This window comes from Nicotiana tabacum, chromosome 1 (assembly GCF_000715075.1).
Source record: "Nicotiana tabacum cultivar K326 chromosome 1, ASM71507v2, whole genome shotgun sequence".
Lineage (NCBI taxonomy): Eukaryota > Viridiplantae > Streptophyta > Magnoliopsida > Solanales > Solanaceae > Nicotiana > Nicotiana tabacum.
The window spans coordinates 124,316,509-124,330,333 of record NC_134080.1 but is presented as its reverse complement, the minus strand read 5'-3'; the positions used below and the strand labels follow the sequence as shown (position 1 = coordinate 124,330,333).

Here is a 13,825-nt window from a genome sequence, read left to right as displayed (position 1 = left end):
CATTACTTTATATCATTTGAAGTTTGTTGTGTTTAAGTTTTAAACTAACCTTTTCTCTTGTTGACATTACAAACTACTAGTAATACTCTATTAACTTGGTGAACCAAAGGGAATTTGATTTGTGTTGGACTATAAGACGTTGAGAAACTTTCTATGAGAAAAATTTTCTACAAGAAAGAAATTTTAAGTGTTTTTTTTTTGGGGGAGGGGGGGGGGGGGGGTTTCGTATTCCTCTGCTTATAAATATGGTCCTTTAATTTCTTCTTCCATCAATAATTTCACATCAAAAAAGTATCAACAGAGCCACTCTTCTAAGCAAACCACTCTCATATATATTTTCTTTTCTTTTTACTGCTACTCTAGTAGGAGTTTTTTTTTCTATTCATATATACTCTTTGGCCTATTATAGTAAATTGGATAATGGCTCGCTTTTTCTCCAACGTTAAGCTCTTTTCAACTGTAGTTGCTGACAGAGTCTCTCTCGTTGTAACCAGGTAACTATGCTTCTCAATCTCACCTTAAAATTGTATTTCCTCCGTTTCACTTCATTTTACATAGTTTGATTTAACACAATTTAATAGAGAAAGGAAAATTTTCAAATGTGTAACATTTGTGTGCCTATAAGATTTTTGAAACTTATGATCTTATTTGTGTGATTATAAATACTTCTCATTAAGAAAATATAGAAATGTAATAATCTTTTTTGAAATGGACTAATAAAAAATATTATGTCAAACAAATAAGTGGAACAAAAGGTGTACTTCCCATCCCATTCTTTTCGTTTAACAAAAGTTGATTTTTGATCAAATAATAAGACGTAGATTGTTGTGTCTTGATTTCAGAATAAGAATCTGTAATTTCGTATCTTTTGAAATATTGTTTTGTTTACGAAAAGTGAATTACTTTAAAATGACCCTCAGATGACTACGACGGGGAGCAACAGTTTATGCTTTGTACTAGAAATTTGACGGAAGCATGCAAACCTTGCAAATTACTAATCGTGCTTTCAGTTTATTCTTCTCTTTCTGTTTTTTCCCTTAGTTGAAGTTTAAAAAAAAAAAAAAGGTCCATGCGATTTAAAAGAACGTAACATTTGAACATGCCAATTACACAAGAAGCATGAAGTATGCATCTTTTTCTACATTTCTCCTGGCAATTTATGTTTATAACTTTTACAATTCCTATTTTACATTTTATAGGAAGGGATATGCAGTGGCGGCGGCAGGGGGCGCCGCATTAGGGGGTGGAAGAGGAGGAGCTGCTGGGCAGAGCAACATGATGATGATATTGAAGAAAGAAGGGGACGAATCAGCTCCAAAATCACCATGGGTGCCGGACTCCGTAACTGGTTATTACAGACCGGAAAATCAAGAAAACCAGATTGATGCCGTCGAGCTACGGCGAATGCTTCTGAAGAGCAACATCAGAGGACATTAATAGAAACTTATCTGGATATTATAAATTGCTTCTGGAAATTAATCTTAGGATGACTTTGATTCTTGATTAGAAGAATAATCTGATTATTGTATCTTTTGATTTGTTAACTTCTTGTGTTGTTTTAGTGCTTGATGATGAATGCTTTAAATCCTTATTAATTGCCTCGTCGTTTGATTTCTTGGAGTAATAAGATCACAAATTCTTAATTTGTTGGGTTAAAATTTAAATAAATTTTACTATCTTTTTAACTTTCGAGTTCTGAAAATAATTTCCTATTCACCTTCTATAACGAGAAAGAGAATTTCTTTTATCCTTAATAACCGAACAAGCTTATAATAGCTAGCACTTTCAAATGGTTACGGTAAGTTCAGCCTTGTACTATAGAAACGATTGAGAAGCTCTTGTTCCAACTGCTTCCGACTATCGATGAAACCAGATTTAAAATCTGTCTATCAATTGAATACATTACCTTTCAGAGACCGAACAAACTGTTTGTCAAAGTAATCGCCGTACATTCTAGCATTATTGCAAGTATCAACAAAGTGCTCTATATGTTGTTTCAGATTCTCTATGCCATCAAACTATTATAACTTAGAAGGTTGATAACCAATATGCATTTTCAAGTTGTCAATTCGTCGCGTATATGTTGTTGCATATATGAAAGATAATTTGTATGACGACTCAGATTTATCTTTGATAGCCTCCATGATGAAGTCCTTCAATTTCTTAACGAGAATCAAACCTTCAGGGAAGACTTGGATCTCCTTGGTTATCGTTGCTTGCTTTGCGGAGTGTCACACCTCCTTTTTACCACCCCGAAGGTGAATAGGGAGTTTTTCCAATTAAAATGACATTATTCGAAATGAGATTATTTAATTATTTCAGAGTCGCCACTTGGAATAATTTATAGTATCCCAAGTCACCAGTTTATTTTAAAATCCCAAATCGAGGAAATTCGACTTTTATTTTAAAGTCTGCGAACCAGAAATTCTAGATAAGGAGTTCTGTTAACTCGGGAGAAGGTGTTAGGCATTCCCGGGTTCTGTGGTTCTAGCACGGTCGCTTAAATTATTAAAGTTGGCCTATTATCCGATTTATTGCATCTTTTAACCTATTGTGCATTTTTAGCTTATTAACCGCTCTTAATTATTTTAAAACGCTTTTAGGAAGATTCAACGTTATTTAAAACATGCCTTGAACCATGCCACATAAAATGCACCCGCGGTTCGCGACACGTTCTATTTAACATTGTTAAGAGTTGAAATTGGGTCATATGAAATGTACACCCGAATTTAGTAACTAAAAATCAATTTAAGGAACACGCCTAAAGCAACTACGAAAGTTCAAATTACAAACAATATTTGCAAGGGCCATGGAAAATTTAATTGATGGCACGCCCCGATTTTTAAAAGGTTTGAATTAATTACATGAGGGTCATGAGTTATTTAATGAAAATGACACAACTCACATTTTCTATAAAAGCTAACTAGTTTTATGAGGGCCATGAGCTTAGGGATTTATTTAACATGGCACATCTCAATTTTATAAGTTTTTAATTAAGTTCATGAGGGCCATATGTTATGGGTTTTAAAACATGACACACCTCAAATGGTTTTAGAAGAAACTTATTTAATTAAGGCCATTTAGGATATTCCTATTTGAGGCTAACTTAAGCTTAACAAAGGCTAAATGATTATGAAAGGGTTTTAATTGTTTCGAACAAATGGAATGGGCCAGCCATGGCTCCTCGCTTGGACGAATCAACTGAAAAGGCTGTATTTCGGCTCGTGAATTAGCCCAGTGGAGAAGGAAACCTCAAATTTCTGCCCAAGTCTGAATTTCGAATAAATTTACCCACATTGGACTTATCCAGGCGGGCCTCAATTAACGCCTGGGCCTATCTACCTTTGTGTTCTGAACTTACCCAAACTGCTAGAGAAATTGCAAGGAGAACGATTCACTCAATCAGAAAACAAAAATAGACAAAAATTGCAATCCAAATTCGAAGACTCATTTTTACCAACCTGATTCTAATTTTAAAGAAAATTAATCAACTGATTTTTGCAATGTAATAAAAGAATTGCGATTTAAGAAGAAAATGATGGCTTATGAGACTGACTCAAAGCTTTGGACCTATAGGCTAGGCTCAAACCATTTGAGGTTGGCCTTTCGATTGGGCTGCAGGTTCAGCCCCTTTCTTTCTTATTGAACAAACAATTTTTTTTTCTTCAGTTCCATAAGTGGGCTTGAAGCCCAGCTCCTCTACATCACTACTATTTTGTAAGGCATGGGAAACACATAGCTGAATTCCTAAATACAGTTAATCAAAACATGAAAACTAAAAATAACCATTACATTCTTCAAATAATTTAAGAAAACTCTCAAATTACATTAATACCTATGGAATACATAAACTAAGTTGTACTAAAGCTAATCTATTACAGATCTTGGTTAACTGATATCATGAAGAATCCCTCCTCCTTTGGACATGGTTTGTCCATTAGAGCCTGGTCCCCTTTTGTGTTAGCATGATGTAAACTCCAATTTCTAGCCTTTAAACCTGCTGATTTGGCCAATAAATAGCCAAATCCGTAGGTATCAGCTTATAACAGCACAAACAAAGGACAAATAAAAGGATTTAAATAAAAAGGAAAGTTATATGTCCAAACAAAAGGTAAGAAACTGAAAAAAAAAACTCAAAACCAGCCCTAATGGTTAACTTTGCAGGATTGAAACTCATAAAACATTCAGACATAGATCAACTTGCTCAAGCTCAAAATCTAAACTCACATGTTCAGGATTCAACTATATTCATATTATTAAGGCTAAATACTATCATAAAAAGACATTCATTTGCACCAAACATTATTTACATGCAACTGATTTCACATTTCTTTAATAACAAACATTACATGAGGAGAATGAAATTCAGTACATTGCACAACAACAACAACATATCAACTAAAAGGTGCAAGAACTGGCTGAAACTCTAACCAGAAAGAGCAACAACAGGATAGGAACCACATCAGACCAAAAACCAAGTTTCAGACTCAAAATCAAACACTTGAACCCAGAAAATGAACAACTGAACCAAGAAACTCCCTATTTCAAATCATTTCCAACTTGTAAAGAATCAGAAGCAAAATGAGGAGTTTTAAGATTTCTGAAAAAATATGTTGTGATTTCAGGGATTTTGTGCAGAATATTGAAGCTGAATCTGTATGAAAAATCTATATCCAAATTTGTATTTTTTAGAATGATTGAACCTATATATAGGCTGCCTATGGAGAAGGTATCTTTTAAGCATATTCCTTATCCTAAGGAATAATGGTACAGTCCTTTTAACAGCCCTTGGTACAGCTGTCCTATATTTCAGCACATTTTTATAACAGCTAGGACATCCGTGCATTTTCTAGAAATTTCTGATTTTCAGCTTAAGTAAAACCCCCTTTTTACCTTTTAGGTTACTACTTATTTCAGTCTTAATCTAAACATTTCTAATTCAAATGGATCCTTAAAGTTTTTACTGATTTTCACATCAGGGCCAACATAAACAAACCTAAAGAAGATCAAAAATCTAAATCAAAAGCCTAGAAGGATCATGAGACTACCACCTAGAATTAAAATCTAAATTATTCCCTAAAAGAAGAAGTTCTCTAAACAAAAAAACTGAGTTATGACATCTAAAAAGAGAAGGAAAAGACAAGGAGATAGCAGGAAAATATTCAAAGAAAAACAGTGTCACCGATTCAAACTCATGCAATTTGAGTATTCAAGATTCAAACATGCTTTTAATCAATCGAAAACAAATAAATAACTAAACATGTGAACGAAAATCTGAACTTAGCCTAAACATGCAACTAGTCAGAAAAGAAAAAATAAAATTACGGAGAAAATTGGGTAACAAAACAAGCCAAACTAAAAACAAAACCTAAAACAACATTATCAGTTCCTAATGGCCAAATGCAAAACAAGAAAACTGGAACATGCAATTTGCAGACAGAACAAAACTCAAAGGAAAATCAAACAAAAGAAAAGAGAAAGAAGTGGCTAGGAGAAAAGAAAAAGGAGAATAAGATAGAAAGAAAAAAAACTTGGAAAATTACCTATAATAAAACAATTGGAGCCGGAGGACTTGGTCGGAGTCAGGCCACTTCGAACAATAGGTCCAAACCACATGAGTCAACTACCCTCATCAAAAGCAGTTTGGCTCATGTAGAATAGAGCCATCTAAAACCCGGAATCAATTCTGGCAAAGGTTTTTTAAGCCTTATGAATCTAAGATCTAAAATTCGGGTAAATTGGGGGTGATTTGGAAGGGGATAAAGGTAATTTAGGGCTTAGAGAGGAGTAAGGGTTGTAGGGTGTGAATTTGGAATAACTAGGATTTTGGCTGTGTCTTTCGATTTAAGATTTGAAGAGACCGACAATGATTCGAGGGAAAGGGAGTGGAGATTTGGAATGGGGAGGTGAAGGGGAGTTTGTGGTGTTATTTTGGGGACGATTGGACCACCGGAACTGCCGTGAGGCGATTTTCGGTGGAGGCGGCGTGGGATTAAAGGGTGGCTAGGGTTTGGGTGATTTACAGAGAGAGATGGAAAGTGAAAGGGTTTAACTGGGGGGGGGGTATGGTTTTCGGACAGTTTTATAATTATTGGGTTGGGAGTTGCGAGCCGGCACTACTAGGGGTGTCAATGGTTCGGTTCGGTCGGTTATTTTATAATATTTGTACCATACCAATTTTTCGGTTATTCTATTATATATAACCAAAATTAGACTTTTCGAAACCGTCCCAATCATGTCGGTTTCTCTTCGGTATCAGTACAGTTCGGTAAATATTCGATATTTTTTTTTAAATGCAATACAAAAATCATTATTAGAAGTAGAATGCAATAACATACGTACTTTTATAGGACTTAGCAAAACTCTCTAGATATTTTTACAGTTTAAAAGGTAGTAAATTAAGAAAATATAAAAGATGGCTAGAGTATAGATCCATTAATTATTCTACATATAGATAATCAACTATTCTACGGCAACGTAAAAGAAACTAAACAAACCGAGTGAAAATATATTAACCAAGCTGGAACTCAAGAATAAAGTCTATAGAAGATTAAATATTCAAAAAGATAAATCTAAATCATATGAAAGGAAACATATTCAATACATTGTAGTTTGCTACTAATCTCTAGAATAACTTGTGTCTTGCTAGTGAATATGTTGGAAATAATTTAGTTTCAATAGGAGTAGCATTATAAGTTTTGGAAATTATGGTTTAAATTTAATTACTTGTTGGCTTTTAACTATTTCATTATTCCAAGGTCCCGAAATTTTTTTAATGCTTTATTATTTTTAAACGTAATATATAAATATATTTTTCACATTGTAAATTTATTCGGTACGGTTCAATATTTTTTTGATTTATTTTTATAAAATAAAAACCTACCCTAATTATCGGTACGGTTATATATTTATATAAAAACCTACGGTTTTATTAAAACAAACCTAAAAATCAGTTTGGTACGGTACGGTTCGGTCGGTTTAGTCGGTGTTTTACACCCCTAGTCACTACAAGAAAAATAGCCTTTAGGGAGGAGAATAATGGTCCCTAAAAGTTCGATTCTGGTCCTTAAATATCATTAGCGACCAGAAAAATCTGGTCGTCACTTGATCTTTCTGGTCGCTAGAAGTTTTGCCGCTAAAGGTCAGTAACGACGAGATTAGTGACCGGTCCTTAAAAAGGCGATTTTGGTCCTTAATATACTTTCAGGGCCACATTTCTGGTCCCTAAAGAATGATAAAAATGAACGTTGGATGCTGCATCTGGTGCCTATTAATTTGCAATGACAAGATTTTACAGGTCTAATATGACTTTAAGGGCAAAATTTTCTGGTCCTTAAAGATCTTATGAAATGTGGTCCCTGAAGGAATGTATTTTATGTCCTTCTTTTCCGAAATATTATTCCATTCATAATGTATATGATGAATGCATATAGACAAACTTATCAATAATGCCTTCATATATATACTTCTAACAATTACAAAAGAAAGGATTAACATTCCATTTGTACTGTATTATTTACACACCCCTCGGGAAGAAAATAAATTAATATCACTTGCAAATAAAATGAATTGTTGTCTATAGTTCTGGGAAAATGATAATTAGCTTGTCAACTTGAAGTCTCCAAAATCTGCATCTTCACTTGTAAACCGATGTCTCAAGACCTGTGAGAAGTATGAAATAAATTCACTTAAAAAACTATAATAATCAACTAGAAATATTGGGTAACTAATTGTGAGACCTACATTATTTCATAAACAAATTGCAATATAACAATATTTTGGTCATATAAGAAACTTGCATGATGAAAGAAAACACAAAATAGCCATGTCTGCAACTAAAACACAATAAGAGACACTCGAAAAATGAATTTGTTTCATCAATGACAAGGAGAACTACATCTTATTATGTACAAATAGGTTCCATAGGCTTAGAGGAAGACAAACAGATAATTATTTTTTCATTATCATAATCATATTTTGGGTTATTCTGTAAATAAGAAACTGTGAGGGGTTCATGTTCCTATCAGTTCAATGTAGCAAATTTTCATATCACTCAACACAAATCTACTGATGCAAAAATAAAAAAAATAAACTATTGACAATTATCCTGCATTTGAACCTAAAACTTGGTGTCCTTGCAATTATCCATTAACTTGTGAGATAATAATTAGAAATTCCATAATGATCAATGCACATGCACATAGATATGTTTGTGACAAGTAAAAGAAACATAATTTTTACAAGAATCGTGAAAGAAATTTCTGGACCTGCTGTCTAACTCTCTCAAGTTTCAGCTTAAATTGTGCTAACTTCAAATGGCATTGTTCCCAGCTATCGAACTTACTCCTAGAAAGAGAAGGGAAAAGAATCAAGAAAAGGAACTTAGCTTCCGGCAAGTCCACCTTAATAACTCGACCATCAGGGCCCGAGAGGGACACACTCATCCCTCAAGTTCTGATTTTTGTTACTCCATAATCACTAGACATATACGATCCTGTCAGAGAGAGAATTTCAATTCGACCCTGCGAAAAGCATGAATCATAAGTTAGATTACTAGGCATTATCTAAGGAAGAAAGATTACCCATAACTATTTTATTGGATTGGTTCAACGTAGGATAAAGGAACAATACTTCTCTATACATACTATAGAAATTAGACAACATGTCTCACCAAAGATGATGGAGCTCTATATTTTATATGTCAATGGCAAACATTAATACAAGAATGTTCAAACTAAAAGGGAAAAAATATAGAAGCAGCTGAGCGCCTTCGCACAATAACAAATTTAATCCATATCGACATGGATGTCAAAGCTTCAAACAAACTCATTATAATGCGGCACAAGGTTGCATGTTTCGAACAATTCGCATAAATGCAAACATATAGAGTATTTCGCTTCCCTTTTAAAGACAAGGAGGATATCAAGCAGAATGCCAATAGCTCTTTTCTATAAGAAGAATGCAGAGAATATAAAATATATGCAAACAATTGACTACGAATGAAGCAGATGCATACATGCAAATCGAATTTCTCAAAGTAAAGTGCCACACCTCATAGGTCAAAGTTCCACCAGATGAATTTGGCTGACCAAGTATAACATTTGAAATTGCGCCATTGGCAGCCAACACACAAATAGCTCTAGCACCTTGCTGAGCAAATGAAATGATTTTCATTGAAACATCCTGATACATAAATTTCAAGAATGAAACAGTTTGGATTTTAAATGAACTCACATAAGAAGAAAATCCATGAAAGAATAGTAAATAGACTTTCAATCAAATAAACACATCTAGCTGCAAGAGTACTAAGCAACCAAAATGGTATGCCAACAACAAGCTGACATTTTTCTTATTACAAGGAATAATTCTTTAAGCATGTTTTCATCAAGTGAGAGCTAAGCCTGGATCTTATCACCCACACACCTACTGCCCAAAATCAAAAGAGAAAGGGATAGAACTCTCAAATTCTTTGAATGACAACTACCAACCTAAAGCACCACTGCAACAAATGCACATGGTAAATATAGATAATGATAATTTCTAGGTAGTTTCAAACTTATTATTATTATTATTATTATTATTATTTTGATAAGTAGGTAGTTACAAAATAAACAAAGTTAACAGATGTGAGAATTAGGAAATAAGTGTGGTAATGGTGCTATTAGCTTCTAGTTCTGCCTGATCTAGTATTTCATTTTTTGCCAGTATGATGCTCCACAAACAAGGAGGAATGAACATTCCATTAAATTAATATGAAATCTTCCATTCCACCCAAATTTCAAACTTTTGCATTGTTTATCCTATTTAGATTTCTGGATACCATAAAACTACATTAAAATATACATAAAATAAAAAGTATATACGAGCTCTTGATTGAACTTCTGGTATATATACTAGTTCCAGATTGAAGCATAATTGTTGTAGTTGTAGATTGAACAATTGGAATATCACGAGATGCCTATCTCCAACTTTTATGAGATTGAACCTAGTGTCTTCTTAACATAAGGTTATACTTCAAAAACCTCCCATGAAGAAATAATTAAATTAGACTTTAGCAGTCACACGCTAGTTCCATTTTAAAAAGATAGAAATCAGTAATAAAAATCAGGTTCTTTACAACTTAAGAACGATGTCCACTTCCGTATGTATTGGTAACAAAGTATAATAATCCTATTGATTAAAGTTTCCTTTTAGTACGTAAAGGAGTGGTTAGTTGCAATATTTGTAGTATAATAATATTAAGAAGTGCACTATAAAATAAACACCTAATTTCAGAAAAAACATGGATAACATGTATCCATCAACAAAATGAAGAGCAACAATAAAAATAAATATTAAAAATAACTCACTGCGCCTGTAAATGAAATAAAATAAAACCCACAAGAATTAATAGCAAAACCCAGCAAGTCTAAAATAGTGAGTGGAACAAAGGAACATTAACCGATGATTGGAACACTTCATCTCTTAAGAAAGTCGTAAAGATAATCAAATCTTGCATTCAAGCAACAACATTGTCAGTGCACATATACAAGCATAGCTGAAGCAGATAAAAAGAATATAATTATGGGAAGAAAAACTTATGAATTTCAAGCAAATACTCCTGGAAGCACCTTGGATCACAATAAAACAATTCCTTTTCATCTCACTGCGGAGGCTGAAGTGAATAAGACATGAGCTCTTCTTCTCAAAATGGCTCAGAGAGACGGCCTCGCCATAAAAACAGCTTGTTGAATCATAGAATGCCAACTCAATAGCACCGATCCAACTTCAGTTGGTGGTGGAAAAAATTACCCAAAATAACTTAGCAAAATTGAATAATTTGTAGAATAGTCGTGAACAGATTGATGATTAAAATCGTCACTTTGAACAATGAAATCAAGAATAGATTTTGATGAAACACCAGAACTAGTTGTCAAAGTGATAAGGATTTAGGGATTTTGAGAGAAACGTTGAGAGATAGAGAGTAAACTCTAGTTCCTAAATGACGACTTAGGGAATGTCTTTAAGTATTTCTATTTTTTTATTTCTTTTTCTAGGTTTCTATCTCTTTATAATTATAAAAATATTAAATTTTTAGAAGAAATTTTGGGCGGCACCTCAAGTCCTGCACTACCGCTCTATTCTGCATATTAGGGACGGGAATTTTATAATTATAGGGACGAAATTCAGTCTTGTCGTTATTTATTCTAGAATTAGGTACCAAAAATAAAACTAGTCGCTATAAGTATACTTTTAGCGACCAGATTTCAATCCGCTGCTAAATGCTGGTCACTAATGAGCCTTTTTCTTGTAACGCGTTGGATCAAGGAAATCCAACGGCTGGGATTAAAAGGTGATGAAACGGGGTCGTTTGGCGTTAGACGGGTTGGACCGGGTATAATTGGTTTTGGGCTTGGGTTTGGGTCGAATTTTGGGCTCTTTGGTTATTTAACCCAATTCCGAAAATCCATTCTTTTGGAGTACCTTTTTTATTCCTTTTCTTTTCTCTTTTTCTCTTTTTTTTTAAAATTAAAAATCCTAATAATTAAAAATCCTAAATTATCTCAAATATAAAATTAAACTATTTAACTAATTATAAAAATTACAAACACCACTTAATTCTAAATTAAAAGAGAAAAATCAATAAACTAAAAATTATAAAACAAAAAATGTAAAAATGAGTTTTTTTTTGTAATTTTCAAATTTTTATAAAATAAATAATTACTGATTAATCCTAAAAATATAAAAACAAATCCTAAATGCAATGCATGATATTTTTGGTATTTTTCATGATTTAAATAAAAATTAAACATGCACAGAAATGCAAATAATTAAGAAAATTCTAGAAAAATTCATAAAAATGGCAAATAATTAACAGAAAACATATTTTTGGGAATTTTATAGGAGTATTTCGTATAGGGCAAAAATCACATGCTCACAACTGCCCCTCTTTGCTCGAAAATATGAAGGGTTTTCGGGCAAAGACAAAATGAGCAACTATGAGAGATTTTTGCCCGTTTGAAACTCCATGAGAAGCATTTTTTGAAAGAGCCCGACCGAACCTTGCTTCAAAGGCTGCCTACATATCCTTGGCTATAAAGGAATCAGGCCAGTGTAGTTCTAGAAGTATTGGTAGCTGGGACTACCGGAAAACTGTGATTTCACTGCTGTTGCTGTAGTTTCTGCTTGCTGAACTCCTTATTGCACCAAAATGAAAAAATAAAAAGCGAAACTAGCTAAACCTATCAACTAAGAGTTACAGGATTCCTATCTATAAATCTTCTGAAGCTCGATCTTGAGTCTTGGCTGGTTCTTTCTGCAGACTCTGATCTGAATCTTGATGCTCGTTAGTTGCGAATGATGTTCATATTTCTTCAGCTCTTCGGATCAAGGCGGGACATACAAAGCTTGTGACTTCAATCATATCTTGAGCAGTCCGCATCTTTTCTCCGCTTCTACACTTAGAGCTCATTTCTTTTTCTTTTCTTTTATTTGGGTTGAGACTTCTTCTTTTGGTCATCTCAAACCTTGTGCCTCACGGTGAAAAACCTGTCCAGGCACCAAAACAAACAAACGAACAAAATTTTTCTGCCCTAGTTTTACTAGGAAAATTTCGTGAGTTATTATAACAAAATCTAAACTATTTCTTTATTGAAAGGGTTAAATCAGGATTGTGTATCCTTGGGAAAAGAGATTAGGGAGTGGAGCCCTATATCTATAATGACCTCAACTAGGGATTGGGGCCCTAAATTAGAAAGATCACAAGGTTATGCTGGAAAGATGACCGGGTTATGCCGGAAAAGAAAAGGTCCTCGGGTTATGCTGAGGAGGTCCACGGGTTATGCCGGGAAAGTCATCGGGTTATGCCGAAAAACAAAAGGCCCACGAGTTATGCCGCAGAGGTCCACGGGTTATGCCGGAAAAGAAAAAGGCCTTCGGTTATGCGGGGGAGGTCCATGGGTTATGCCGGAAAATAAAAAGGTCCTTGGGTTCTGCTGGGGAAGTCCATGGGTTATGCCGGGAAAGGTCATCGGGTTATGCCGGAAAAGAAAAAGGTCCTCGGGTTATGCCGGGGAGGTCCACGTGTTATGTCGGGAAAGTCATCGGGTTATGACGGAAAAGAAAAAAGGTCCTCGGGTTATGCTGGGGAGGTCCACGGGTTATGCCGGAAAAGTCATCGGATTATGATGGAAAAGAAAAAAGTCCTCGAGTTATGCCGGGGAGGTCCACGGGTTATGTCGCCGGCATTGGGTTATGTCGAAAAACAAAAAAGGTCCTCGGGTTATGCCGGGGAGGTCCACGAGTTATGTCAGAAAAGTCATCGTGTTATGCCGGAAAAGAAAAAGGTCCACGGGTTATGCCAGGGAGGTCCACGGGTTATGCCAGGAAAGTCATCGGGTTATGACGAAAAAGAAAAAAGGTCTTCGGGTTATGCCGATGAGGTCTACGGGTTATGCCGGGAAAGTCATCGGGTTATGCAGGAAAAGAAAAAAGGTCCTTGGGTTATGTGATAACTAGGGATTTTGACGTGTTTCATGCTCCTTCTTGCTTACGCTTTGATTATAAATTCTTACAAAATAGTCCCAAAAGGCTCATAAGTTGTGCTTGATTACAGGTTTGATCAACAAAGTGACGAGACATCAAAGATCAGCTCAAAATGAGTGAAACCTGCACAAGTATCAAAGACAAGACAAACAGGCCTAGTGTGGCCGCAGTACACTTTGTGCGGTCCGCACTAGGGAGATTCAGAGACCTGGATTTGAAGGCATCAGAGTAGTGCGACCGCAGTAGATATTGTGCGGCCCGCACTGAAGACATCGCGACCGCACCTCCATTTCATGCGGTC

At 34.8% G+C, this 13,825-nt stretch overlaps 1 protein-coding gene and 1 long non-coding RNA gene across 2 annotated transcripts; one reads left to right on the top strand and one right to left on the bottom strand.

Moving 5' to 3' along the window:
- The first annotated feature begins 259 nt into the window (after positions 1-259).
- On the top strand, positions 260-1,591 carry LOC107812331 (protein SENESCENCE-ASSOCIATED GENE 21, mitochondrial-like). The gene is made up of 2 exons (XM_016637390.2): positions 260-494; positions 1,200-1,591. Exons 1-2 carry the CDS (start codon positions 421-423, stop codon positions 1,435-1,437), a joined length of 312 nt encoding a protein of 103 aa, XP_016492876.1. The 5' UTR covers positions 260-420; the 3' UTR covers positions 1,438-1,591.
- Positions 1,592-7,439: 5,848 nt separating this feature from the next.
- LOC107812333 (uncharacterized) lies at positions 7,440-11,021 on the bottom strand. The gene is made up of 3 exons (XR_001654100.2): positions 10,611-11,021; positions 9,052-9,183; positions 7,440-8,522 (listed from the first exon to the last, which is right to left on the bottom strand). It is a non-coding gene; the product is annotated as an uncharacterized LOC107812333 (long non-coding RNA).
- Between the last annotated feature and the right edge of the window lie 2,804 nt (positions 11,022-13,825).

Coding starts and splice junctions, on each gene's coding strand:
- LOC107812331 (XM_016637390.2), top strand. CDS start 421: ATGGCTCGCTTTTTCTCCAACGTTAAGCTCTTTTCAACTGTAGTTGCT. Junction 495..1,199: donor GTCTCTCTCGTTGTAACCAG/GTAACTATGCTT, acceptor TACATTTTATAG/GAAGGGATATGCAGTGGCGG.